Source organism: Bombina bombina, chromosome 2 (assembly GCF_027579735.1).
Source record: "Bombina bombina isolate aBomBom1 chromosome 2, aBomBom1.pri, whole genome shotgun sequence".
NCBI lineage: Eukaryota > Metazoa > Chordata > Amphibia > Anura > Bombinatoridae > Bombina > Bombina bombina.
Window position 1 is genome coordinate 183,187,961 of NC_069500.1, and position 26,538 is coordinate 183,214,498.

The 26,538-nt window shown below is 39.2% G+C and overlaps 1 protein-coding gene across 1 annotated transcript in view; it reads left to right on the top strand.

Moving 5' to 3' along the window:
- Positions 1–12,598: 12,598 nt before the first annotated feature.
- The window catches only part of TBCA (tubulin folding cofactor A), a 159,765-nt gene continuing 145,825 nt past the window's right edge, over positions 12,599–26,538 (top strand). Inside the window, exon 1 of the mRNA XM_053701378.1 lies at positions 12,599–12,741. Coding sequence (XP_053557353.1) covers positions 12,689–12,741 — 53 coding nt within the window. The 5' untranslated portion in view covers positions 12,599–12,688. The remainder of the gene's footprint in view (positions 12,742–26,538) is intronic.

The window sequence follows — 26,538 nt, forward strand, 5'->3', positions numbered from 1 at the left end:
GCGCTAAATATGAGCGTTACAATATGTAGAAAAATCCACAAATAGTATACAGAGAAATGCACATCTGATGGTCCATATCCAATAAACAAGAATGAGACGATTAAATAAGAAATAAAAATATGGGTAGCAAATTGGTAAAGATAAGCCCTGTGACATATTTATCATAATATGATAGAACATGTATAGATGTAATCACACATGGATAGGATGTCTTATACTGTTTGCATAATAATAATATTTTTTTTGTTACATATGGCACACAGTTCTGTATTTGTGAATGATATATCCACGCTATAATGACATCCATACATGTTCTATTAATATTTATCTTTTGTCTCCTCTTATGATTAATCTGACAGTATCCGGATGATATAACACTTGCGATTTACTTTGTAATTTATTTTGTGCTCTATCATTGGTTGTCCTAGTGTCATGTGCCTAGCAAGCTTTGTTGTTGATGGTTGCTATGACAACCTATTGCGGCGCATTAGACACTTTATACAAACAATCTAGACTGCCTTTTTCTCATGTACATATTACTTTGTAGTTGTTTGCCTACATCTTGCCCAACTTATGTTTGTACTGTTATTTTATAGGGTGCACTTATGTATGTTTAATACTGACCGGACTCACGTTGCCCGGGATGATGACGTCACCTGTTGGGGGCGGAGCTACTCGGGAGAGCGTGCAGGCCCGGCCTGTTCACATTGGTTGTTTGCTGCATTTAAGGGGTGTTGGGGTAAGTAGTGTGTAACACTTTTTTTTTGGTCTGAGGACGGAAGACGTTCACTATTAAAAGTACCTGAGCAAGGATCCCTAGGAGTGCGCTTTTTTTTCTATGATATATAGATATATATATATATATATATATATATATATATATATATATATATATATATATATATATATATATATATATATATATATATATATATATATATATATATATATATTAAAAGGCCAGGCATGTTTCTCCGATGCAGTCATGCGCATTAGAGACTGCAGCGAGAGTCAAACATACCTAGCCTTGACCCCTTAACGACCAGCGCCAATGCGCAGTAGACACTGTGCAAGACAAGAGTGGGACATGAGTGGGGCAGTGCAGAAATAGTCTTGCAGTGGTGGTGCTGATCGTTGGTGGCATGGGAGGGTAGGAGGGAGGCGGGTGGGTGGCCCATCACTGGAGGGGGGTCGAGAGAGGGGGGCGCTGTGCTGCAAAAAAAAACTGAGATAGGAATAGAGGAATAGGGATAGATGGATAGAGATAGAGGGATAGGGACAGAGGGATAGGGATAGAGGGATAGATGGATAGTGGGAGAGGGATAAAGGGAGAGGGATAGACATAGAGGGATAGGGATAGATGACAGAATGATAGGGATAGAGATAGAGGGATAGAGATAGAGGGATAGATGGATAGGGATAGATGGATAGGGATAGAGAGAGTCGGACAGATAGCTCAGCATGCTAAGGCACTGTGGCTGAGCTCTGTAGCAACCCAAGGGTTGAAGGTTCAATCCCCGGCAAGGTCCACTCAGGCTTTCATCCTTCCGAGGTCGATAAAATGAACAGTGCCTTGAGACCCTTACAGGTGATTAGCCTGTGATTATTACAAGTACCCAATACATACAGTTACAGGGATATAGGGATAAAGGAATATGGATAGAGTGGATGGGGGATCAGAGGGTAGGGTAAGGTTCTTGGAGGGAGAGGTGGCTAAATGAGGGAGGGAGTTGGGCAGCTACATACCTGGCCCTAAGGATGAGAGTGTGCTTGAGATAAAAGTGCACAATGCCTCCTAAGATGTATTTTGTTTCACTTACACATTTTGGCCCTTATACATGGGCTTTAATACTAGTATATATATATATATATATATATATATATATATATATATATATATATATATATATATATATATATATATATACACATACATATACACAGTATATATCAAAAGAGGACACTACTTAGCGCTCATGATAGTCGAATTTGGAGAGTACCGTAGGTATAAAAATGTGATGTCACCATGAGAGCAGTTATATAAGGTAGTGTTTCCAAAGATATCCCAGCTTCTACACAGTTCTTGCAGCTTTAATTGCTTCTCTCAAAGTTACTGAAGACAGAAAAAAGAGGGGAAAAGCAAACACTACTGAAGAGGCTCCTAGTGCAGTACGTTATATAGAGTATAACTGGTTTAACAAATTATCTTTAGGTATACAATTCATGTGTAATCATTTATTCCAAGGGATGAACATGCATGAAGAGTCAATATTAAAACTGAGACAGGGCGGAGCCTAACACCTTAGTTTCACTATTGACTCATACGGTCGTCCTACAGGTGCATAATAGCACACTTCCGGGACCGTAGTGTGTTTATATTTACAGACTTTTAACATTTTGTATGTGCATTTTGTATGTGCTTAATAGTAAACATGGTTATTAACCTGCTATCACCCAAGGTAATCCTGAAAATCTGGCCTATTAGGGAGGCCTGGGGACAAGTTTGAAAACCAGTAGTATAAACTCATTAATTGTATAGTACGTTGGTAGTGGGCAAGCATATACATGTGTATAGATTTACACTTGTTAAGTTAACGCAACTTGAGAGCTCGCATACAGGAGAGGGGAAGAAAAAAGTTGCATGAAACACAAAATAAATACATTTAAAAGCACTGTTACATATAAACAATATCTGACAAAAAGTATGTAAAATTTGTTTTTAAAAAAGTTATAAGGGCGCAAAGATATATGGTATAAGGTGTTTGGAACAAAAAGGTCTGCAAAAAGCTTTAACATATTTATATATAGACATGTCTAAATATATATATATATATATATATATATATATATATATATATATATATATATATATATATATATATATATATATATATATGTGTGTGTTCATATGTATATAAGTATTTATATGTTCTACTCTATATGTACTGTATATATTTAAGCTTCCAATGTTCTTCACTTGTAGGATAATGTACTTTTTATTGTCAATACATACATATATATATATACACACACATATATATATATATATATATATATATATATATATACACACATATATATATATATATATATATATATATATATATATATATATACACACATATATATATACACATATATATATATATATATATATATATATATATATATATATATATATATATATATATATATATATATATATATATATATATATATATACACCCAAATATATATACACCCAAATATATATTCCTATAGATATATAGGTATAGATATTTATTTTGGAAAAAGATAAAGTGACCCTTCACTAAAAGTGAGGGTAACTCAATACCACTGCGCTGATTACTCAGCTTAAAGGGACAGTCTACACCAGAATTTTTATTGTTTTAAAAGATAGATAATCCCAGGCCCCTTCCGGTGAGACGCACACGACAGCATCCGGTGCGTACAGCTCAGCACGTAGCTCTGAGCGTCTAAGACCGCTTTTCCTCACCTGCAGCAACGCTCCTGTTGGCGGATGTTCCCAACGCAACTGCCCGGGGAGGATAGTTGTTTTCAGCTGCAGGCGGTGGCCTCCATATTGCCAGTACTATCAGGTGGCACTGATACCAGCAGATTCCAGCTTACGGGGGCTGCCCCGGCATCCATCCACTCAGACACCCAGACACGCAGCGTGCCAGAAGCTCAAGTGCCCCTGGCCTGAAACAGCCCAAACCTGGGTAAAGGCAGGATCTTCGACAGCGTGACCCAAGAAGACAGCTGGTCTTAACAGCATTGCTCTCTGGCGGAAATTCTCTGCAGCGGTTTTCGGCATCCCCTGGTGAGGTGTCCTGAACAGAGCAGCGCTTGGTGGAAAAAACTGCCATCAACGGGCTTCCATGAAGAGTGGTCAGGGAGGGCAAAAACGATTGCGGACTGCAAGGAAATCGCAAGTATAGTGTGCAGCGCACACAATTTAATTGCATTGTTTTCTTTTTTCTTTGGCAATATCTTGCTTGTCTGGTAATTGACTTGGATGTAAGACACGGATGCAATAATATCTGATGGGGTAGAGAACCTGAAAGCTGAAGGCTACCACTATATGCATAAAAGAATATAATAAGTTGTCTTGTTTGCTACTATCTGGGAGAGAGCTACAGTAACTGTTAAGTAAGCCTTGGAACTATCAGCTGTTCCCTATTGTTCAAGCCAACCTCGGCTGGTTGTACATTTTTTAGGGTCATGAAAAGATAAAAAAGAAGTTGTTTTCTATACTACAGAAAGAAGAAAATAAACCTGAGACTCCCTAGCTATATCTGGCGAGACGTTACCCACAGTTGTGTACACATAGCTCATAGTAAAGACAGTTTCTACGGATCTTGCATAAAAAAAAATATATATATATAAAAGGACGGTTACAGATATACATAATGATGGTCTCGGCCTATGTTTAACTGGTGTGAAAGACAGAATGTACCATCATGTAAATCTATGTTGATTGCAGCTTGGCCTTAAGAAGTCAAGAATTATTGGTAGACGAGCAACTTGATTTCCATAAGTGTGGCCCGGATTTATCTTGTCTAAATAATTTTCAGTCAAATGTTGTTTATGATGATATAACCATTCTGGTACTGGGGAATCTGAGCAAAAATTTTACAAGGTTTCTGGTCTGTTATTAGTTTGCCTGTTTAAAGAACCAAAAAACAGCAATCCTGCTATTTATAACTGCTTTGCACTAGGTTAAGTTGGCCCTATCAAAGGAGAGATTACTTAGTAGACTGGTCACTCTCCATCTATTAACTGGTTAACTTTACAGCCCAAGAGTCATTAAGTGTAAGCACTTATATACACAAACCACACCTTCTAAGATAGAAGGCTTAATTTTATCACAAATACGCATCACAAATATGTATTCTAGAGAGACATGGTAGTTTAGTACTTTTTTGTATTTTTGACACGGATCACATTTTCTTTTTTTTTTTCCTTTTGTTTAAAGAGGAAAAAGGGGGGGGGGGAGATAACAATTTTTTCTTGTTTCTGTGCACAAAAAAAAAAAAAAAGTAGTGGGCTATTTTTTCTCAGACTCATTAATAAGTATTCACATACCACAAAATATTTACACATCACATCTTACTCTGAAAGGGCCATGGAAAGGTATATTACAAACGCAAAAAATAAATCTCCAGCTATGCCAGTAAAAAAAGATAAAAAATTAAAACTACTACAGGAAAACCCCTCAGAAAAACTAGATATAAGCGAAGCTAGTTATACATATGACTCTCAAACCTTAATAGACCAAATGGCCACCCTGATAATGCCCCAGTTTGATTCAATTAGAAAAGAAATTAGCGGCCTCACAGCAGAAATAAGACAATTCGCACAGCATCTGTCTGAAGTAGAGACGCGGGTCTCGAATATAGAGGATGCTTATAACTCTCAGGAGGTAACTAATAAACAGTAGACCTAATAAAATCTCTACAAAATAAAATCGAAGATCTAGAAGACAGGTCTAGGCGAAGCAATATACGCATTGTAGGTCTACCTGAGGGTAATGAGTATAAAGACTTAATTACATTTGCAGCTGTAACTTTACCTAATTTATTAGGGATGTCAATACAAAATGGTAAAGTAGAAAGAGCGAATAAAACTGGCTCTAGTACCAAGTATCAGGATGGATATACAAGGCCAAGAATGGTCATGGTAAAATACTTAAATTTTCAAGAGAAAGTGGAAATAATGCGAGCATATAGAAAGCATAACCCACTTTTTATAGGAACTAACCAAGTACATATCTTTCAGGACTATTCCACAGAAACGGCAACTAAAAGAAAAGCCATGGCTCCCTTCTGTACATCTTTAATAAAGAATAATTATAAGGCTAGCTTAAGATATCCGGCAAAAATAGTGGTAGAAGATACAGAGGGAAACAATATGGCTCTAAATAACAGTGAAGAAGCTAAATCTTTTTTTCTTGAAAATAACCTAGAAATACCAACTCAAAAAACAAAAGCAGCAGGTAGTAGGAATAAGGTCTAGGCCCGTACAGGACTGAACATAGAGAGTAAGCTAGTCAGATTAAGGATGATGCATATAAAGCTAGAGAGTCTTTTTTCTGTGTATCTACAAGAGGTTTAATTAACAAAAAGGGTTCATGCATTGCGTGGAAGCAGAGTACTTTTGACAGATGCTGGTTTCTTAAATTGTGAGTCCCGTGGGAGAAGGTTCCTCGGACCCCATGTAGTGTTAATTTTAGGGGTAATTTATTTTATTTTTTTTCTCCTATGTCCTCTCACCTCTCTCTCTCTCCCACTTTTTGTTTTTAATGAATCTCCCCTGGTCCTCCATGCTTTTTCTTCCTAGGTGTTTTATTGCTGCATGGTTTGATTAGTCATGAAATGGATTTTAAAGGTATATGGATAGAGTAAATTTAGTCTCATGGAATGTGGGAGGGGTTACCTCCCCAATCAAAAGGAAAAACATTCTTAAAATTACTTAAAAAACAAAAAGCAGATATCATGTTCTTACAAGAACTACATCTAAAGAAACCAGAGATAGAAAAACTCAAGGTTAACTGGGTAAAGGAAATTATAGCAACACCATGTGAAAAACGTAGCAGAGGGGTGGCAATTCTGTTTCACAGAAATTTGGAATATGAGATAATTAATAACGACCCTGACACAGAAGGGCGTTATATTATAACTCAGATACGAATAAATAAAACCATATGGTCGTTCTGCAACGTGTACGGTCCAAACAAACATGATAAAGAATTCTGGGATAACTTGGAAAAAAAACTCTTTCCATTACGAGGACAAAATCTGATAATTGCGGGAGATTTCAATATGACACTGAACCCCGTTATCGATAGACATAGGCAGAGAAATATGCAAGTATATAGACAGGAAGCCAAGTTATTTAGAAAATTCATAAAAGTATTAGAGGTACGTGATATATGGAGAATACAGCACCCAGACGAGCGTAATTATACATGCGAATCTAGAGCATTTAAAAACTTTTCTCGTCTAGATTTATTTTTGGTCGATAAGTCTGCCTTTAAATATGATATAGAATCTACAATCAACGAAATCCTTCTATCAGATCATGCTATTATAGGTATGAAAATAAAACTTAGAAAGACATCACATAACAATAGATTCTTTTTTCCAAAATACATGAGTAATAATAGCAAATTCTGTAACTGGTTAGCCATGACATGGAAAAACTTTATAAAAGATAATCTTACATCTGTTGAAAAAACTGAGAGTTTATGGGAATCAGGGAAAGCGGTAATCCGAGGAGAGATTATAGCATATATGTCCAAGATAAAAAAAAAAAAAACAAGGCTCGTGAGTTACAGTTAGCCAATCACTTGAAGAATGCATATAACGCGTACTTGAATAATCCCCAATTAACAACATGGGATAAGTATAACGAGGCAAAAACCGAAAGAGAAATTTTTTTAAAACAGTGCTGGGCCTCTGTAGATTTGAAAAATAAATCTATATTTCAAGGCCCTCTTGGCATTTCCGCGGGACACTTGGCTAAAATGGGAAAAATAAAAAATAACAGGAACATAATCCCAAGTGTAAGAGAAGGAGACATACATCACACTCAGGCATCTGAAATTAGACAGGCATTTCTTAAGTACTATCAAAAACTTTACACCGGTGAAATAATTGACGGATCTGCAAAAGCAGAATTTTGGCAAAAAATTAAAATTCCTAAGATCTCGAGTGAATCTCTTAGTAAAATTAATCAAAGAATAACTGAAGCCGAAATTTACATTGCCATCAAGAACTTGAAAAATAATAAGGCACCAGGGCCGGATGGGTTACCAGCCGAATTTTACAAAAGTATGAAAATAAACATAACTGGTATATTAGAAAAATTATTCAATGAATATTTTATTAACAATAATAAACAGTCAAATTACTTCACAGACTCGATTATTACACTTATCCACAAGAAAGGTAAGAGCCATGATGAACTTGGGTCATATAGGCCAATCTCTCTACTGAATGTAGATTACAAGTTACTGATGGCCATAATTGCAGAGAGACTTAAAAAAGTGCTTGGAGAAGTTATACATCAGGACCAGGTTTCATGCCTGGCAGAAATGTAGTAAGAAGCATTAGACGTATCCTTGTAGCTTTAGATTACTATTATAATAAAAACCATAGACATAAGAAAAAGTGTGAAGGAGATTTGGCCTTCTTGGGTTTAGATGCAGAGAAAGCATTTGATGCTATCACCTGGGACCATCTATTTACGGCAGTAGTTAAATTTGGTCTGCACGGAAATTTCCTTAACCTGGTTAAGTTAATCTATAATAAACCCCGGTCACAACTTTTAGTAAATTCAGAATTATCCCAATATATAACACTTCAAAAGGGGACAAGGCAGGGCTGCCCACTGTCACCACTTTTATTTAATATCTCACTCGAGCCCTTGGCAATTCTCTTGAGGCAGGAATTAGTAGGCGCCAGAATTGGTAAACAGTATGTAAAAATATCATTATATGCTGATGATTTGATTTTGTTTTTATATAACACATCAGAAAGTATACCAAAATGTTTAAATACAATAGAGGATTAAAGCAAATTCTCTGGATACAAGGTAAATCGAAATAAATCAGAACTACTTTGGATACAAAAAAATAATCGAAGCTTTTTTAACCATGGATTTCAAGAGGTAGAGCAGTTAAAATACCTAGGTCTGTATATTAGTAAGAACCCACATGATTGGTCCAGATTAAACTATGAAAATGTTTTTGAGAGACTGCCGGAGGCTCTAGCAAAATGGAATAGATACAACCTATCATTATCAGCAAAGATAATGGTAATCAAAACAATTGTATTCCCCAAAATCCTATTTTTACTACAGAATCTCCCACTATTTATAACAAAGACAGACCTCCAAAAATATAATAAATCAATAGCCTATTTTCTATGGAATAAGGCCAAACTTTGCTTGGCAATGAGCAGGCTGGTGCAAGCACCAGCCTTCCTTGCTTGAAAGATTATAACTTGGCGGCAATGGTTAAATTTGCGGCGGATTGGTTAGTGGAGGGAGATTACGTTACATACTATATGCTTGAGTCAGAACTAATAATACCATTTGATCTCAAGGCAGTTCTACATACGGATAAAAAAATAATGCCAAGTAATGTTATTGGGTTAATAACGATTCAGAATATCATCAGGGCCTGGCAGAAATATTGTTTAACCCTGAACGAGCAATTACAAATTTGTAAATATTGCCCCATTGTGGGCACGCCTGATTTTAGTCCGGGCATATATGATCCGATCTTTAAAGTTTGGAGAGAGAGAGGTTTAATAAATTGGTCCCAGCTCAGACAGGATGATTCATCATCTATCCAGACATTTGCAGAATTGGCGTATAAATATCAGTTAGTGTCAAAAAAATGTATGCATACCTTCAATACATAAGCTACTATTATCAGCTATGTCAATCAGTTGATACAGATAGGGGATGGCAGGAATTAGAATCAGCTCTTAAATTGTATAAAGCTGGAAAAAGGTCTATCTCAGTATGGTATAATCTGCTACGTGCAAAATCGGGGGTGATCCACCTTGAATCTATCAAAAGACACGTAAATACATTTTTCCCACATATACAGGATATTAAAAATAGCATCTCTAATGTGGAAGCAGCTACGTTGGTTACCAGTTTCAGGAAATCACAATTTAAATTGTTGAATAACTACTATCTGACGCCGGATAGAATAAATAAATGGGCAAAAACAGAGTGTAAGTGTAAATGTTATAAATGTAGGGCTGAAAAAGCAGATATTGTTCATTGTCTGTGGCTTTGCCCAAAGACCAGACAATTTTGGGGGGAAATTAAGTTCTGGCTTAACAAATACTTACAGACCAGATTCTCTCTGGCGCCTGTTAATGTATTTTTTCTCTGCAATGAAGTGGCCCCAAAAGCAGACAAATTGCTTATAAATACAGCAATACTGGTAGCGCATAACATCATATTCAAATATTGGAAATCTACAAGACCCCTAAGTTTTAAAGAATTTATAGATACTATAAAGCTGCAAATGACAATGGAGCTTTTTAACATTAGGACCTGCACGGAACATAGACTGAAAAACTTTGGCTAAAGTTTATCAGGGACTGGCCACTAACGGCACAAACTCAATTTATATCTCCAATTCAAAACTCCCCGGAGTTCACATTACTTATACTAAAAAGCATCCTACCCCAACAGTGGAGCAGGTAGGATGGTAGGTAATCAGGGAATAACTATTCAAGCCCATCTTATATTGATAATGGAAGATCAGGGCCAGCTAATCAGGGGTCTTCAAGGTTTGTTTTTTTTATATGCCATTCTTGTTTAACTTACTGACAACACATGTTTATCCAAAGGATATGAATAGGATGATATCTACCCTATTAAGAGAGGGTTTTTATTTATGTTAAGATAAGATATTATTGTTTAGTATGTTTTTTTTTCTGAGGTTTGTTTGGGGTGTTTTTGTTTAAAATACATTTAAAAAAAGCCCATAGGTGTGTACAGATATATTATGGAAGCATGGTAGTAGCAATTTTTGTTTATTATTATTATTGTCAATAGATGCCAAGGGAGATTCTTTTCTTCTCCTCTTCCCTTAGGCTTCTTGTTTTTTTTTCCCATGTCTTTGTACAAATGTATGATATCTAGCCCTGCGTGGCGCAAAGTTATGTAATTTGGTTTCTCTGTGCACACTGATGGATAGATATAAAGAATTTAAAAAAAAAATAAAAAAAAATGGCATGCTCTATCTGAGCCACAAAAGAAAAAATGTAGGTTCAGTGTCCCTTTAAGAGTTTTAGTTGGATTTGTGGTTAGATATTTAATTACTATCCAGTGAGGCAGGTAGCCAGTAACCACAGGTTATTATGCCTGATTTTTTCCCCCCAACTGCAACATTCTGTAAGCGTTTACAATGTATCTTATTTATATCTGACAGGGAGCAACGAGTAGTAGTAAACGGATCATACTCAGATTGGACCAAGGCAATCAGTGGAGTCCACCAGGGATCAGTACTGTACCCTGTTTTTTTTTAATTGTTATTAATGACTTAGAGAAAGGAATAAATAGCAACATCTCTATTTGTGCAGATGATACAAAGTTGTGTAAGGTCATTAGGTCAGTGTAGGATGAAATTTCTTTACAAGGGAATCTACAAAAATTAGAAGAATTGGCAGGTAAATGGAAAATTAGATTTAATACTGAAAAATACAAGGTTCTACATTTTGGAAGTAAAAATAAGCATTTTTTTATTTAAATGGAACTAGACTTGGAGAAAAAAAAGAGGAGGAAATGGATTTGGGAGTACTTATTGATAATAAGCTAAAGATGGGTGCACAATGCAGGGCAGTTGCTTCTAAGGCTAATAAGATACCAGCATGCATTAAAAGAGGCATTGATGCAAGGGAGGAAAGCATAATTATGTAACTATGCAAATCCCTGGTAATACCTCACCTTGAGTATGGAGTGCAGTTCTGGGGACCAATCTCAAAAAAATACACTGCAGACTTAGAAAAAGTTCAGAGAAGGGCCACAAAACTAATACAGGGAATGGGGAATTTAAGCTATGAGGAGAAGTTAGCCAAACTGGGTCTGTTTTCTCTAGAAAAAAAGGTGCTTGAGAGGGGACATAATTACTTTATATAAATATATTCAAGCCCCATATACAGAGATGGAGGAAGCTCTGTTTATTCCAAGAAAATTGTTTGTGACAAGAGGTCACAATTTAAGGCTAGAGGAAAGGAGATTTAATCTCCAATAACGTAAACGTTTTTTTTCCACTGTAACGGCAATCAAATTGTGGAACTCATTACCTAAGCAGGTAGTAAATGCCAATAACTTAGATATATTTTAAATGGTTTAGATACATTTCTGGCTAAAAATAAAATTCAGGGATATGATTGCTTGTTGTTAAATGGGTCACAATTGTTTAAATGGGATTAATTTAAGATGAACTGGAGCTTTTATTGTAAGTATATTACTGTTTGTATAGGTTGAACTTGATGGACTTCTGTATTTTTTGAACCTCATCTACTATTTTACTATGTTATGTCCTTAATATACAACAGCAAAAAAAATGCCCCTCAAAAGTTTTTCAATGACTATGCTCCTGGGCAGCAAAATAGAGCAAATTGTGCTAAAAATATATTTTGCAATGTACTGCTTCAATGCTGATTTCTTCTATGCTTATATATAATCGGACACAGCAAAGAAGATATACTAAATAACAGTTTTTGAAAGAATAGGCTCATAGGAAACAAAACAAAGGAATTTGTGCAAAGAAAATCAATGGACACTGCTGCTTTAACGCTGATCTGTTTTATATATATTTAAAATTACATTAAATCCCTTTACATACAAAAATACGATAAATGCCAAGGCCAGAATATGTACTTTTATCACATTCCTACATAGTGTAGGGGCCAGACCAAACTAATGTTAGAGCCTTAAAGCTCTACGCTTACCCTGTCAGCTCAGTACCACACTAAGGGCCTACACGCAAGCGCAATTTAAGCTATCTGTCTACGTAATCGTATCTCCACGGCAACAGGTCGCTGCGTCCCTGCGCCGACATCCAGCTTCCGCATTTGCTGTACTCTGTCTGCAGTCAGTGTCATCGCGCCAGCGACGTCATTGCGTCCCGTGTGTCACCAGCATCAGAACCATGGCGGATCCTCGTGTGCGGCAGATGAAGATCAAAACTGGAGTAGTGAAACGGTGAGAATGGAAGTGCACAGGGTAGTGAAGGGGAGATGACATTCTTGTTATCTATGTGGATTTGGGGAATGCTGGGTGGTCGCTTAAAGCTTGAAAAATCGTTGGGGTGTGGCATCTGATGTTTGTACCCAAGGCAGTAGCACATTGTTACTCAGGTGTCCTAGGTAATATGCAGATTTGCATAATAGAAAGGAAGTGTGTGAATTGAATTACTGCTAACTAGCTGTGTAAATAATAATATATCTATCAAACAAACAAACACACACACACACACACACACAAAGATGTAGTAATTCAATTAGCTGTCAAATATAACAAAAAAAGGGGTAAAAAGAGTTTGATTCACTAAACATTACCTAGCTTATTATGTGACACAAATCTTTAATTTCTGTTTTATTTAGAGCTTAGTGATTCAAATTTTACAGTAAGCAATGCAGGTACCATTTTTTCATGATAAAGGCCTATCTTTATGGAAACTAAGGTATAGATTATACAAGACATTTCTGTTGTGTTGCTATAGAATGACATATTGGGCCAAGTCTAAAACTTATTTTAAAAAAAATCCTTTTTACTGCAAGTACTGTAAATAGCCAAACTCCACCCACCCACAGTAACCCCTATCGAGGGGATGTGTGCGGGTTATACATATATTATACATATGTCCGCGACTGGTTCTCCTATGTGTGGGCGTCTGGTTGCCCTCCATTTTGACAGGTCCATTTAAATGCCAGGTGTGTGGCATTTCCGGTACATCGTTATCGTTGCTCTGTTTGGAGTTTGGCTTGTACACCGTCTTGAGTAGATGTACGCTGCATTGCACTAGTAAGTACCTAAAATGCTGTTTGTGTTTATCCCATTGTTTGAGCTGTTGACACACAAAGGTTAGAGGACTGTTGTGCAATTATGGTTGAAATAGTGAGTTTCTGATTTAGCAAAGGTTATTTTATCACATGCTTTAGCTGGCTGCATATGAGATATTCATTTGGTGGTACTTTGGAGATTGTCTACCTTTTACTTTTTTGGTTTATATGTTCTGGTATGGTGAGGATTGTAATGGTGTGTCCTATGAGGCGCTATTTTATCTAGGTATAAGCACATTAGCCAATATGATTGGGGTAGGCATAATAACCCACATTTTATGTTGGTCAGCACATCAGTGTACTGGTTACCATGCCACGTAGGTAGTGTGAGGAACCAATTTAAAGTGAATGTCAATTTTGATGCTAAAGTGCCCGGTTTTTAAAAATTCGATTAAAAACAGGGTCACTTTAATTCATCCTAATTTACATTTCACTCGTGTTGTGAAAAAAAAGTACCTTTTAATCTTCACAGCAGCTCCAGCTACCGGTCGTCGCACGCCATTTGTGATGTCAGAAATGATGGATAGGTCATCCTCCAATCACAGCTTCCCTCCCGGGGGAATCAGTGTCTGATTCAACGCCGTGATTGGAGGAAGCCAGATTCCTAATTTTAGACCCAGGAAGAGGCTTTGCAACGAGTGGAGGAAGCTAGAGCTGCTGTGAAGATTAAAAGGTAAGGTTTTTTTTTTTCCACAACAGTAGTGAAATGTAAATTTTGATAAATTAAAGTTCCCCTGTTTTTAATCAAATTTTTAAAAAACGGGCACTTTAGCATCAAAATTTACATTCACTTTAAATGCAGTGCAGGTGATGATGTAATGGTGACAATTGCTCTCTAGGGCTATGAAAAAATAATTTTCAATTCTGCATTTTTTTTTTCTCTCAAATTTTCAACATTTTTACATTCTTTACCTTAAGAAACGTATTAATTTGAAAAAAGGCTATGTAGGCTATTAGTGTAAATAAATCCACTTTTAGAGGTTGACATATTTAGCAAACTTGAATGATTTTTTTTTTTAAACGTTTTACAGTTAGTTTAATCCGATTATTTCTGGTCATACCTGGTCTTTAGAACCCTAAATTATGCATAAGCTTTTTCTTGAATATGACTACTGCATATATAGACAAATCAAATTAGCTGATCAGCAAAGGTGACATCCAATAACAGTGCCTTGTTTAAAGTTAGTGAGCTCTTTAGTATAACCCATTGTACTGCCAGTGTTAGTCCATGAAGATTTCATGGCAATGTGCTTGATTTTATGCACCTGTAAGCAATGGTGTGGCTGATACAACTGAACTCAATAATTAGTAGCATACACACACAATTTTAAAATAACAATATGTAAGGCTTCATCTGGATAATGTAACTTTGCACCACTGTTTGATATCTGTATGATAATTATTTATCTTTTTTAATGGAAATACTGTTTTTGTTTCATAAAACAAGAAATAGGTAATTTTCTAAAATGTCTCTTTTATTAACATACAGACAGCACTTTATATTTATTTCCACTAACAGTAATCTTTAATTGCATAAAGCATTCTTAAGGGGACATAAAACCCCCAAAAATATTTTGTGATTCATTTAGAGAATACGATTTTAAACAACTTTCCAAAATACTTCTAGCTTATTTGCTTTATTCTCGTGGTATCATTTGTTTAGGAAACAGAAATGCACATGGGTTAGCCAATAATATGAGGCATATATGTGCAGCCACCAATCAGCAGCCCCTAAGCAGACCTAGGTATGCTTTTCAACAAAGTATATCAAGATAACAAAAGAAATTAGATAATAGAAGTAAAGTGCAAAGTTGATTAAAATGTCATGTTCTATCTGAATGATGACAGAATAAAATTTGGGTTTCATGTCCCTTGAAATATGTAACTTATGACAGTAAAGTCATAATTAGACATTCATGATTTGGATAGAACATACAATTTTAACCCCTTGAGTGCCAACGCAGAGTTTTCCACCCAGGTGCTAACGACGGCTCAGAGCACTCTCCCACCTTGAGGGAGATCTGGGGGCTCCCACCCGCTCCTACCCCGGCGATCGGGCCTGTATAGTGACAGGCATCGCCGGGGCTTCCGGTTTTGCGTGATGACGTCACGCGCAATGACGTGATGACATCACCGCACAACTTCATTAAAAAAAGACAATGGACAGTATAGGGAAAGGTGGCATGCTGCTTAGAAGTCTGTATATAAGTCTTGGGGATCTGAAAAAAAAAAAGTTGTTTTTTTTTTTTTTTTTTTTAAATTTAAAAAAACTCTAATCAGTTTAGCACTCAAAGGGTTAAACAGCTTTCCAATTTACTTCTATTAATTAATTTGCTTCCTTTTCTTGTTATCCTTTGCTGAAAGGTTTATCTAGGTAAGCTCAGGAGCAGCAAAGAACCTAGGTTCTAGCTGCTGATTGGTGGCTGCATATATATATATATATATATATATATATATATATATATATATATATATATACAGGGAGTGCAGAATTATTAGGCAAATGAGTATTTTGACCACATCATCCTCTTTATGCATGTTGTCTTACTCCAAGCTGTATAGGCACGAAAGCCTACTACCAATTAAGCATATTAGGTGATGTGCATCTCTGTAATGAGAAGGGGTGTGGTCTAATGACATCAACACCCTATATCAGGTGTGCATAATTATTAAGCAACTTACTTTCCTTTGGCAAAATGGGTCAAAAGAAGGACTTGACAGGCTCAGAAAAGTCAAAAATAGTGAGATATCTTGCAGAGGGATGCAGCACTCTTAAAATTGCAAAGCTTCTGAAGCGTGATCATCGAACAATCAAGCGTTTCATTCAAAATAGTCAACAGGGTCGCAAGAAGCGTGTGGAAAAACCAAGGCGTAAAATAACTGCCCATGAACTGAGAAAAGTCAAGCGTGCAGCTGCCAAGATGCCACTTGCCACCAGTTTGGCCATATTTCAGAGCTGCAACATCACTGGAGTGCCCAAAAGCACAAGGTGTGCAATACTCAGAGACATGGCCAAGGTAAGAAAGGCTGAAAGACGACCACCACTGAACAAGACACACAAGCTGAAACGTCAAGACTGGGCCAAGAAATATCTCAAGACTGATTTTTCTAAGGTTTTATGGACTGATGAAATGAGAGTGAGTCTTGATGGGCCCGTGGCTGGATTGGTAAAGGGCAGAGAGCTCCAGTCCGACTCAGACGCCAGCAAGGTGGAGGTGGAGTACTGGTTTGGGCTGGTATCATCAAAGATGAGCTTGTGGGGCCTTTTTGGGTTGAGGATGGAGTCAAGCTCAACTCCCAGTCCTACTGCCAGTTTCTGGAAGACACCTTCTTCAAGCAGTGGTACAGGAAGAAGTCTGCATCCTTCAAGAAAAACATGATTTTCATGCAGGACAATGCTCCATCACACGCGTCCAAGTACTCCACAGCGTGGCTGGCAAGAAAGGGTATAAAAGAAGAAAATCTAATGACATGGCCTCCTTGTTCACCTGATCTGAACCCCATTGAGAACCTGTGGTCCATCATCAAATGTGAGATTTACAAGGAGGGAAAACAGTACACCTCTCTGAACAGTGTCTGGGAGGCTGTGGTTGCTGCTGCACGCAATGTTGATGGTGAACAGATCAAAACACTGACAGAATCCATGGATGGCAGGCTTTTGAGTGTCCTTGCAAAGAAAGGTGGCTATATTGGTCACTGATTTGTTTTTGTTTTGTTTTTGAATGTCAGAAATGTATATTTGTGAATGTTGAGATGTTATATTGGTTTCACTGGTAAAAATAAATAATTGAAATGGGTATATATTTGTTTTTTGTTAAGTTGCCTAATAATTATGCACAGTAATAGTCACCTGCACACACAGATATCCCCCTAAAATAGCTATAACTAAAAACAAACTAAAAACCACTTCCAAAACTATTCAGCTTTGATATTAATGAGTTTTTTGGGTTCATTGAGAACATGGTTGTTGTTCAATAATAAAATTAATCCTCAAAAATACAACTTGCCTAATAATTCTGCACTCCCTGTATATCTATTGGGTACTTATAGAGCGCAAACTAATCACCTGTGAGGGTCTCAAGGCGCTTAGGGGATAGGAGAAAGGGGGGGAGGAGATGGGCGTTCAGTCGAAGAGCCAGGTTTTGAGGTTCTTTCTGAACTTTGCAAGGGAGGTGGATTGTCTGACGTGAAGCGGGAGGGTGTTCCATGTCTTTGCCGCCATGTGGGAGAATGATCTTCCACCCGCTGTGGATTTGCTGATGCGGGGGATGACTGCGAGTGCTTGGTCGGCCGATTGGAGTTGTCTGGCGGGGGTGTAGAAATTTAAACGGTGGTTGAGGTATTCAGGTCCGATGTTGTGTAGGGCCTTGAATGCGTGGGTATATCCCGATTTGTCATTGGCTCACCCATGTGTTCAGTTAGAAACAAGTAGTGCATTGCTGCTCCTTCAACAAATGATACCAAGAGAATAAAACAGATTTGATAATAGAAGTAAAAATTGTATGTTCTACCTAGAAAGAAACATTTTGGGTTTCATGTCCCTTTAATGTGATTAAAGAGTGTTAGGGGCATGCAAAAATAGTACTGACACTGTCCCATGGTTTCCTGCTGGTTATATGGAAGTATAAGAACCTTATTAACTTGGGGGGGGGGGGGAGGCTCTGTCTAGTGTAAATAAATCTACTTTTAGACGTGTACACATTTAGCAAACCTGTATGATTTTTATTAATGTAATTAGTTTGTTTCAGGTCAGACCTGGCCTTTAGAACCTAAAACTATGCCTAAGCTTTTTCTTAAATATGACTACTACATATATAGACAAATCATATTTGCTGATCGGCAACATTAGTTATTAAATGAATATTTAAATAAAGCCTGTAATCGGTATTTAAATTGTTGATTTTAAAATGCCATCATTTCATAGAGAAAAAGACGTAAAAAAAGGTAGAACATTGCAAATTCAGGGCAGGTAGCACCTTTTTGTTTGAGATGATGAATAGGGGTACATAGCACCCCCTAAAACTGCACTGCCACTACTACAATATTTTCAGACAAGGTTTACTGTATTTAAAACAAAAAAAAACAACAAAACAAAAACTGTATGAATTTATTCTTTTTAATGTTAAAGGGACAGTCTACACCTTAGCCATCTTAGTCTTACCTTAGATTAAGCTGCAAATAGCCTCCTGCACCCTTTTTATCATGCAGCAGTTATAGTAAAAAAGGTATTTTAAAATTAATATTGTTTCTGCCCACTTTGAAATGGCTGCCAAGCTCAGCCCACTGATGACATCACAATCTGGGCTGCATCTAGACACTCTACTTAATAGCATTGGCAGTCTGTTGAATTCAGCTAGTGAGCCTTTTGCGATTGGATGCCATATGCTGCCCTGTGTATGTGTGTGTGTATATATATATATATATAATTATTATTTTTTTATTTTTTTTAATCTTTTTTTTGGGTCACCAGCCGCCCACTTTTTATATAGAGGGACCCTTGCATTCCTATTTGCTGATTTTCAAATTCAAATCTGCAAATAGAAAAAGCTTTCATGCTATTGGCTGATTTGAATTTGAAAATGAAAATCAAGCAATAGGAATGAAAGGGTACCCCTATATAAAGTAGGTACCTCACAATGCTCAGCCAAATGCCCTTTTTAGTAATGTTGTTTTCTTTGTTTTTGATTTTTTTTTAAGCAATGTTAGTTTTTGATTTTTTCTTTAAAGGGACAGTCTACACCAGAATGTGTATTGTTTTAAAAGAAAGATAATCCCTTTATTACCCATTCCCTAGTTTTGCATAACCAACACAGTTATATAAATACACTTTTCTAAGCATCTTCTGACTGCTAATTTTTTCAGTTCTTTTGACAGACTTGCATTTTAGCCAATCAGTGCTTACTCCTAGGTAACTCCACGTGTGTGAGCACAGTGTTATCTATATGACTCACATGAACTAAGACCCTCTAGTGGTGAAAAACTGTCAAAATGCATTCAGCTTAGAGGCAGCCTTTAAGGTCAATGAAATTAGCATATGAACCTCCTAGGTTTAACTTTCAACTAAGAATACCAAAAGAACAAAACAAAATTGGTGAAAATGACATGCCCTATCTGAATCAATAAAGTTTATTTGGAAATAGACTGTCCCTTTAAGCAATGTTAAGTTTGTTCATTTTAAGGTAAGGTTAGATTTTTTTAAAATTATTTATTTTTTACATTTTAGTCTATTTTGGAGTTAAAGGGCCAGTAAACCTAGCAAATAATGTTATGTAATTCTGCACATAGTGCAGAATTATATAACATTAGCTTAGCGCCAGGTTTCTAAAGCAAATTGTTAGATATTTAGCAAAGAAAACAGAACGCCACTCCTGGCTCTACTGAACGGGTCTGTTTTCTCTTTCCTAAGCGCATCTGGGCATGCTGTCTAATCACAGCCGGCCCAATGGCGCTATTAAACTCAATGTAGCTTGCTACCAGAGCGGGAGCAAGCTAAATTGATTTTAATAGCGCCATTAGGCGCGCTGTGACTAGACAGCGTGCCCGCAATGCGCTTAGCAGAAGAAAACAGACCCACTCAGTAGAGCCAGGAGCAGCGTTCTGTTTTCTTTGCTAAATATCTAACAATTTGCTTTAGAAACCTGGCGGCAAGCTAATGTTATGTAATTCTGCACTATGTGCAGAATTATATAACATTATTTGCTAGGTTTATTGGCCCTTTAAGTTAGCAGGTGTTGGGTTAGGGGGTTTAGATGTTAGTGGGTTACTTTGCGATGGGGTGTGTGGTGGTTTAGGGGTTGATATAAATGGTTTAGTGCAACTGTTTCCTCCGACCAAACTTTATGAAAAAAGGTTTGAGTGGTTAATGCAATTGCATTTTGAGCAGAAAGGAACACTATTATCGATATTAATACTAAGACATTTTTTAGTAAAAGTGACCCAATTACCCCTGTTTTTTTATACACTGCACAAGAGTGTCAAACTGTCAATGCACCACCTGTATGCCCCATAGTCGTACCGATTCTATTTTTTCTAATATAGCCATTTATTTGGATAAACTATTGAGACAGTTTGTGAAACAGGCTCAATAGGATAGGAATTACCTAGGAGGGCTCGTGAATGTATGAAAGAGCATAAGTTGAACATAAGGAGAAAAAATGTGGATGCTCTGGTATCCAGGCAGGTCACCATTTATCCCAAATGAGGTTTCATGTTGTTACACAGGTTAGGAGACCTAGGAGGGGATAGAGAATCTTGGTAGAAGCGTGAAGCTTTTTGGATTTTTGCATTAGAGACCCTCCAACCTAAGGGCCTCAATAGGGATTTGGATTGGTCAGTATTTTCTCAATATTCAGGACTCTATGTAATAATATATGAATTGATTAGAAAGTATATTTAATGATGCATAAGTGATGGTAGTTATATTTGTTACCAATAGAGGGTGTTATAGTAGATGTTTGTATTCACATGATTAACGGGTGACTCCCGAAACGTTGTGGTATGGGTCTCTTCATAATAAACTGAAAACATTTTCTACATGTGCTGCTGTTTCATTGCTATTGTTGATTTATTTCTGTCTGTGACATGAACCCAAATCAGCTACAAACAAGCAGGTTAGACAGTAAACTATTGTGAAGGGAGAAGTGCTGAAAGGTAATTTAATTTTTGGTACTCGTATGCTTTTATTTATAGTTGCATACTCTGAGCAAAGTATTAAGTTTGGAGTTTTGTGTATTTTTTGTTTAAGTGGTTAAAGGGACAGTCTACTTGAAAATGTCTATTTCCATCTAAAGGGGAGGAGAGTCCATGGCTCCATTCATTACTTGTGGGAATTAAGAACTGGGCCATCAGGAGGCAAAGACACCCCAGCCAAAGGCTTAAATACCTCCCCCACTCCCCTCATACCCCAGTCATTCTTTGCCTTTCGTCACAGGAGGTGGCAGAGAGATGCTGGAAAATCGGAGGTCTCTTATGAGGGGTTCTACCCTCCGCTATGGGACAGGAGTTTAAATAGCCCTTCAAGCTTCTCAGTTGAGGACCTTGGTGAACGTTGGAGTCTGGAGAGGCAGAGGGAGCTTACCTTTGCGACACCATCCCGACTCATATTAACAGCTCCTATAGCAATCGGCATTGACAAGTTTCGCAGATTGCGTTCTTCTCTCAAGTCCATGTCAGGAGCGCAGCTATCATCTGTCACACTTGAAGGGCCGTGTTCCACTGCATGGATTCTGGTAAGATCGTTTCATTTTTATTTAATAAGACAGAAGACAGGGCCAAAGTGTGGCACCTTTATCTTTATAGAATCAAGGGTTAATATTCCTATAAGGGGATTATTGAACAGGGGGGGGGGTATGTACATGATGATTTTATTATGTGATTGCTGCGTTATGTGCAAGGACGCTGCTCTGGCATTTTTGTGGAACTGACATGTTCTCTTCCGGGAGTTTTGCGTGTTTTCTCCCCGGCAGGGGTGGTCCTGCCTGCGTAGACATCCTTGTGACCAGGTGGGGCCTCTTCACTTCCGGTCTGATCTGTGACGGAGAAGACAAAGCGGTTTCTACAGTCCGGGTCATAGGAGGTGGTGAGTGCCCTGGCCATTGGTTGGTTATAAAGGTGTCTGTCTTATTTTTTTTCTAAAAGCTATGGAGGATTCTGACGCGTTAGAGGGTACTCCCTCTTTAACTAAGTCCTATACCTGTGTTTATTGTGATGTTTTGGTAGAACAGCCTGCGCAACTGTGTTCCACATGCCTTGAGAGAAGGCTACGACTTCCAAACATAAGACAATGTCTAGCATTACTGAGCCGTCCACCTCTGAGGGATCTCCGTCCCGTGAGGTGCAATCCCCAATGGTGTCACCTATCCCACATGCAGCACCCCAGGGTCCGAACTGTTACCCCTTTGGGGGAGATTGCTTGTCCGCCTGATTTTGGGGATCAGCTTGAAATGGCAGTCGCTAAGGTGATCCATGCTTTGCCGCGTTCTGTTAAGCGCAAGCGTAGAGCTTTTCATAGCCAGAATTTGTCTCTGTCGGACGCCCCAGTAGGGTGGTACGATGAAGCCCTGCCCGATGCTTCGGAAGGGGCCCTTTCAGGGTCGGAGTCCGTGTCATCTAAACCTCTGGCAGTGGAGGAGCCCGGCTTTAGGTTTAAGATGAAGAACTTGCGTTTTTTTATTAAAGCAAGTGCGGGCTACTTTAGAGGTTCCAAAACCCAAGCTTCCAGAAGAGCCCTCCATTCCTAAGTTCCATAAGGTTTACGACGACAGGGTGGTCTCCCAGACTTTCCCGGTTCCTGTCAAGATGGTGAACATTATAAAGAACGAGTGGGAGCGGTTAGGTTCTTCTTTTTCCCCCTCTTCTCACTTTAAAAAGCTTTTCCCCTGTCCTGGAGGCCCAGATAGTGTTGTGGGGGACCATTTAGAGGATAGTTCTTCGTTCAAGAAGCCTATGGATAAAAAGTTGGAAAACATGTTACGAAAAATGTTTCAACACACAGGGTTTGTTTTTCAACCGACAGCGGCGGTCGCCGCGGTTGCTGGAGCTGCGTCATATTGGTGCGATGCCTTATTTGATATGATTAAGGGTGAACTCTCTTTCGAGGAGGTGCAGGAAAAGATTAAGGCACTAAAGGTGGCCAATTCCTTCATTCGTGACGCTAATATGCAGATTATCTGCCTGAATGCTAAGGGATCAGGTTTTTTTTTGGTTCTAGCACTCAGGGCTCTGTGGCTAAAATCGTGGTCGGCGGACATGACCTCTAAGACGAGGCTGCTGTCTTTACCTTTTAAGGACAAGATCCTGTTCGGTCCAGGTCTAGACTCTATCATATCCACGGTTACAGAAGGCAAGGGTGCCTTCCTTCCTCAGGATAAGAAGGCGAAACTTAAGGGTGCTAATTTTCGTGGGGATAAGGCGCAACGCCAACAGCCCACTGCGAAAGTGGACCAAACCAAGGGTCCCTGGAAGCCTGCTCAAGCTTGGAACAAGTCTAAACAGCACAAGAAGCCCGCCGAGACTAAGTCCGCATGAAGGGGCGGATCCTGACTGGTCTGCGGACCGAGTGGGGGGCAGATTGTCTCTGTTCTTAGACGCCTGGTTGCAGGACGTTCAGGACCCTTGGGTTCTGGAGATAGTCGCGCAGGGTTACGGGTTAGGGTTCAAGTCCTCTCTGCCCAGGGGCAGATTCCTTCTGTCAAACCTGTCTTCAAGGTTGGAAAAAAGAGAGTCCTTTCTGGGTTGTGTGTGGGATCTCTCAGCTCTAGGAGTTATTGTACCAGTACTCCAGGCAGAAAGGGGTCTAGAGTATTACTCCAATTTGTTCGTGGTCCCAAAGAAGGAGGGCACATTCCGCCTGATTCTGGACCTCAAATGTTTAAACAAGTTCCTGTCCATTCCATCGTTCAAAATGGAAACGATCAGATCCATTCTGCCCCTAGTTCAAGAGGGGCAGCTAATGACTTATATAGACTTATAGGATGCCTACCTTCATGTTCTGATTCACAGGGACCATTTCAGGTTCCTCAGATTTGCCTTTCTGAATCAGCATTTCCAGTTCGTGGCTCTTCCCTTCGGTCTGGCGATGGCCCTGAGAGTCTTCACGAAGGTCATGGGGGCCATTCTAGCAGTAGCCAGATTCCAGGGCATTGTAGTGGCGCCCTACCTGGACGACATTCTTGTTCAGGCGCTGTCTGCCCATCTGGCAGAGGCCCACACCAGGGTCCTGCTGCAGTTACTTCAATCTCACAGTTGGAAGATCAATCTCGAGAAGAGTTCTCTGGTTCTCAGTACCAGGGTGGAGTTCTTGGGCACAATTATAGACTCTGTGTCCATGAAGACCTTTCTCACGGACAAGCGACGCTCAAAGATGGTGTCTACCTGTCTTGCCCTCCAGTCTACAGTGAGACCATCTGTAACTCAGTGCATGGAGATGATTGGGCTCATGGTCTCCAGCATGGACATCATTCCATTCACCAGGTTTCATCTCAGACCTCTTTAATTGTGCATGTCGAGACAGTGGAACGGCGATCATTCCGATCTGTGGCAGCCGATATACATGGATGCATGGACTCTGCTTTCCCTCTCCTAGTGGATCCGCCCGGATCACCTGTTCATGGGGACATCCGTCCTGGGAGATTGTTACCACGGGAGCGAGTCTTGCGGGATGGGGAACTGTTTGGGGTGCCAGGATGGCACAGGGGAAGTGGTCTCAATAGAGGCTCTTCTTCCAATAAATATTCTGGAGCTTCGAGCGATATTCAATGCTCTGAAGGTGTGGCCTCGTCTGGGGGACTTTAGCTTTATCAGGTTCCAGATGGACAATATTACCTTGGTGGCTTACATCAACCACCAGGGGGGGTACGAGGTGCTCCCTGGCAATGAGGGAGGTGTCTTGGATCCTGGAGTAGGCAGAGACTCACAACTGTTCGCTCTCTGCGATCCACATCCCGGATGTAGAAAACTGGGAAGCAGATTTTCTCAGCAGGCAGACTTTTCATCCGGGGGAATGGTCTTTTCACCCCGAAGTGTTTGCGGAGATCTGTCTCAGATGGGGTCAAGATTAAATTGCAAGCTTCCCCGATACGGATCGAGGTTAAGGGACCCCTAGGCGGAGCTATTAGATGCATTGGCGATGCCTTGGGGGTTCGGTCTAGTATACATATTTCCTCCGTTACCGCTTCTTCCTTGTGTAGTGGCTCATATAAAGCAGGAGGGAGTATCCTCCATTCTGATTGGTCCTTCGTGGCAGAGGAGGACGTGGTTTGCGGATCTGGTAGGAATGTCATCCGCTCCGCTGTGGAGGTTACCCTGTCGCAGGGATCTGCTGGAGCAGGGTCCTTTTCAACATCAAAATCTCGATTCTCTGAGGCTGACTGCATGGAGATTCAACGTTTAGTCTTTGCAAAAAGTTTTTTTTTTCCAGAAAATGTGAATTCAGGCAAGAAAGCCGGTCACTCAACGCATCTATATCATAAGGTGTGGAGGACTTACTTGTCCTGGTGTGAGCGTCCTGGCTACCCTTGGCACAGGGTGAGGGTATCCAGGATTTTGTCTTTTCTCCAAGAGTGTCTGGAGAAGGGTCTCGCCGCCAGTTCCCTAAAAGGACACATTTCGGCTTTATCTGTTCTGTTGCACAGGAGACTCGCTGATCTCCCTGACGTACAATTTTTTTGTTTTTAGGCAGACTGCTCCCCTTGGAGCTAAAACTTGGTACTTAGGGTCTTGCAGAAGGTTCCATTTGAACCTATGCATTCTCTTGACATAAAACTTCTCTCATGGAAAGTTCTCTTTCTGTTGGCCATTGCTTAGGCATGCAGAGTTTCTGAGCTGGCGGTCTTGCAATATGAGCCCCCTTATCTGGTGTTTCATGCGGATAAGGCTGTTCTTCGCACAGGCCTGGGGTTTCTCCCAAAGGTGGTGTCTAACCTTAACATCAATCAGGAGATGGTTGTTCCTTCTTTATGTCCTAACCCTTCTCCTAAGGAGAGGTTACTACGTAATCTGGACGTGGTTCATGCTTTGAAATTCTATCTTCAGGCCACAAAGGATTTCAGACAATCTAAGTCACTTTTTGTCGTGTATTCAGGGAAGCGCAGGGGTCAGAGGGTGTCTGCTACTTCTTTGTCTTTTTGGCTGAGGAGCTTGATCCGTTTGGCCTATGAGACAGCGGGACATAAGCCTCCTCAGAGGATCACGGCTCATTCAACTAGAGCTGTGGCTTCCTCTTGGGCATTCAAAAATGAGGCTTCTATGGAGCAGATTTGCAAGGCGGCTACCTAGTCCTCCTTGCATACCTTCACTAAGTTTTTTACAAATTTGATGTTGCTTCTGCGGAAGCTTTTTTTTGGGAGCAAGGTTCTACAGACTGTGGTGCCCTCAGATTACGGGTCCGCCTTTTACCCTTCCGGGTTCATTCAGTGTCCTCTAAGAGCTTGGGTATATG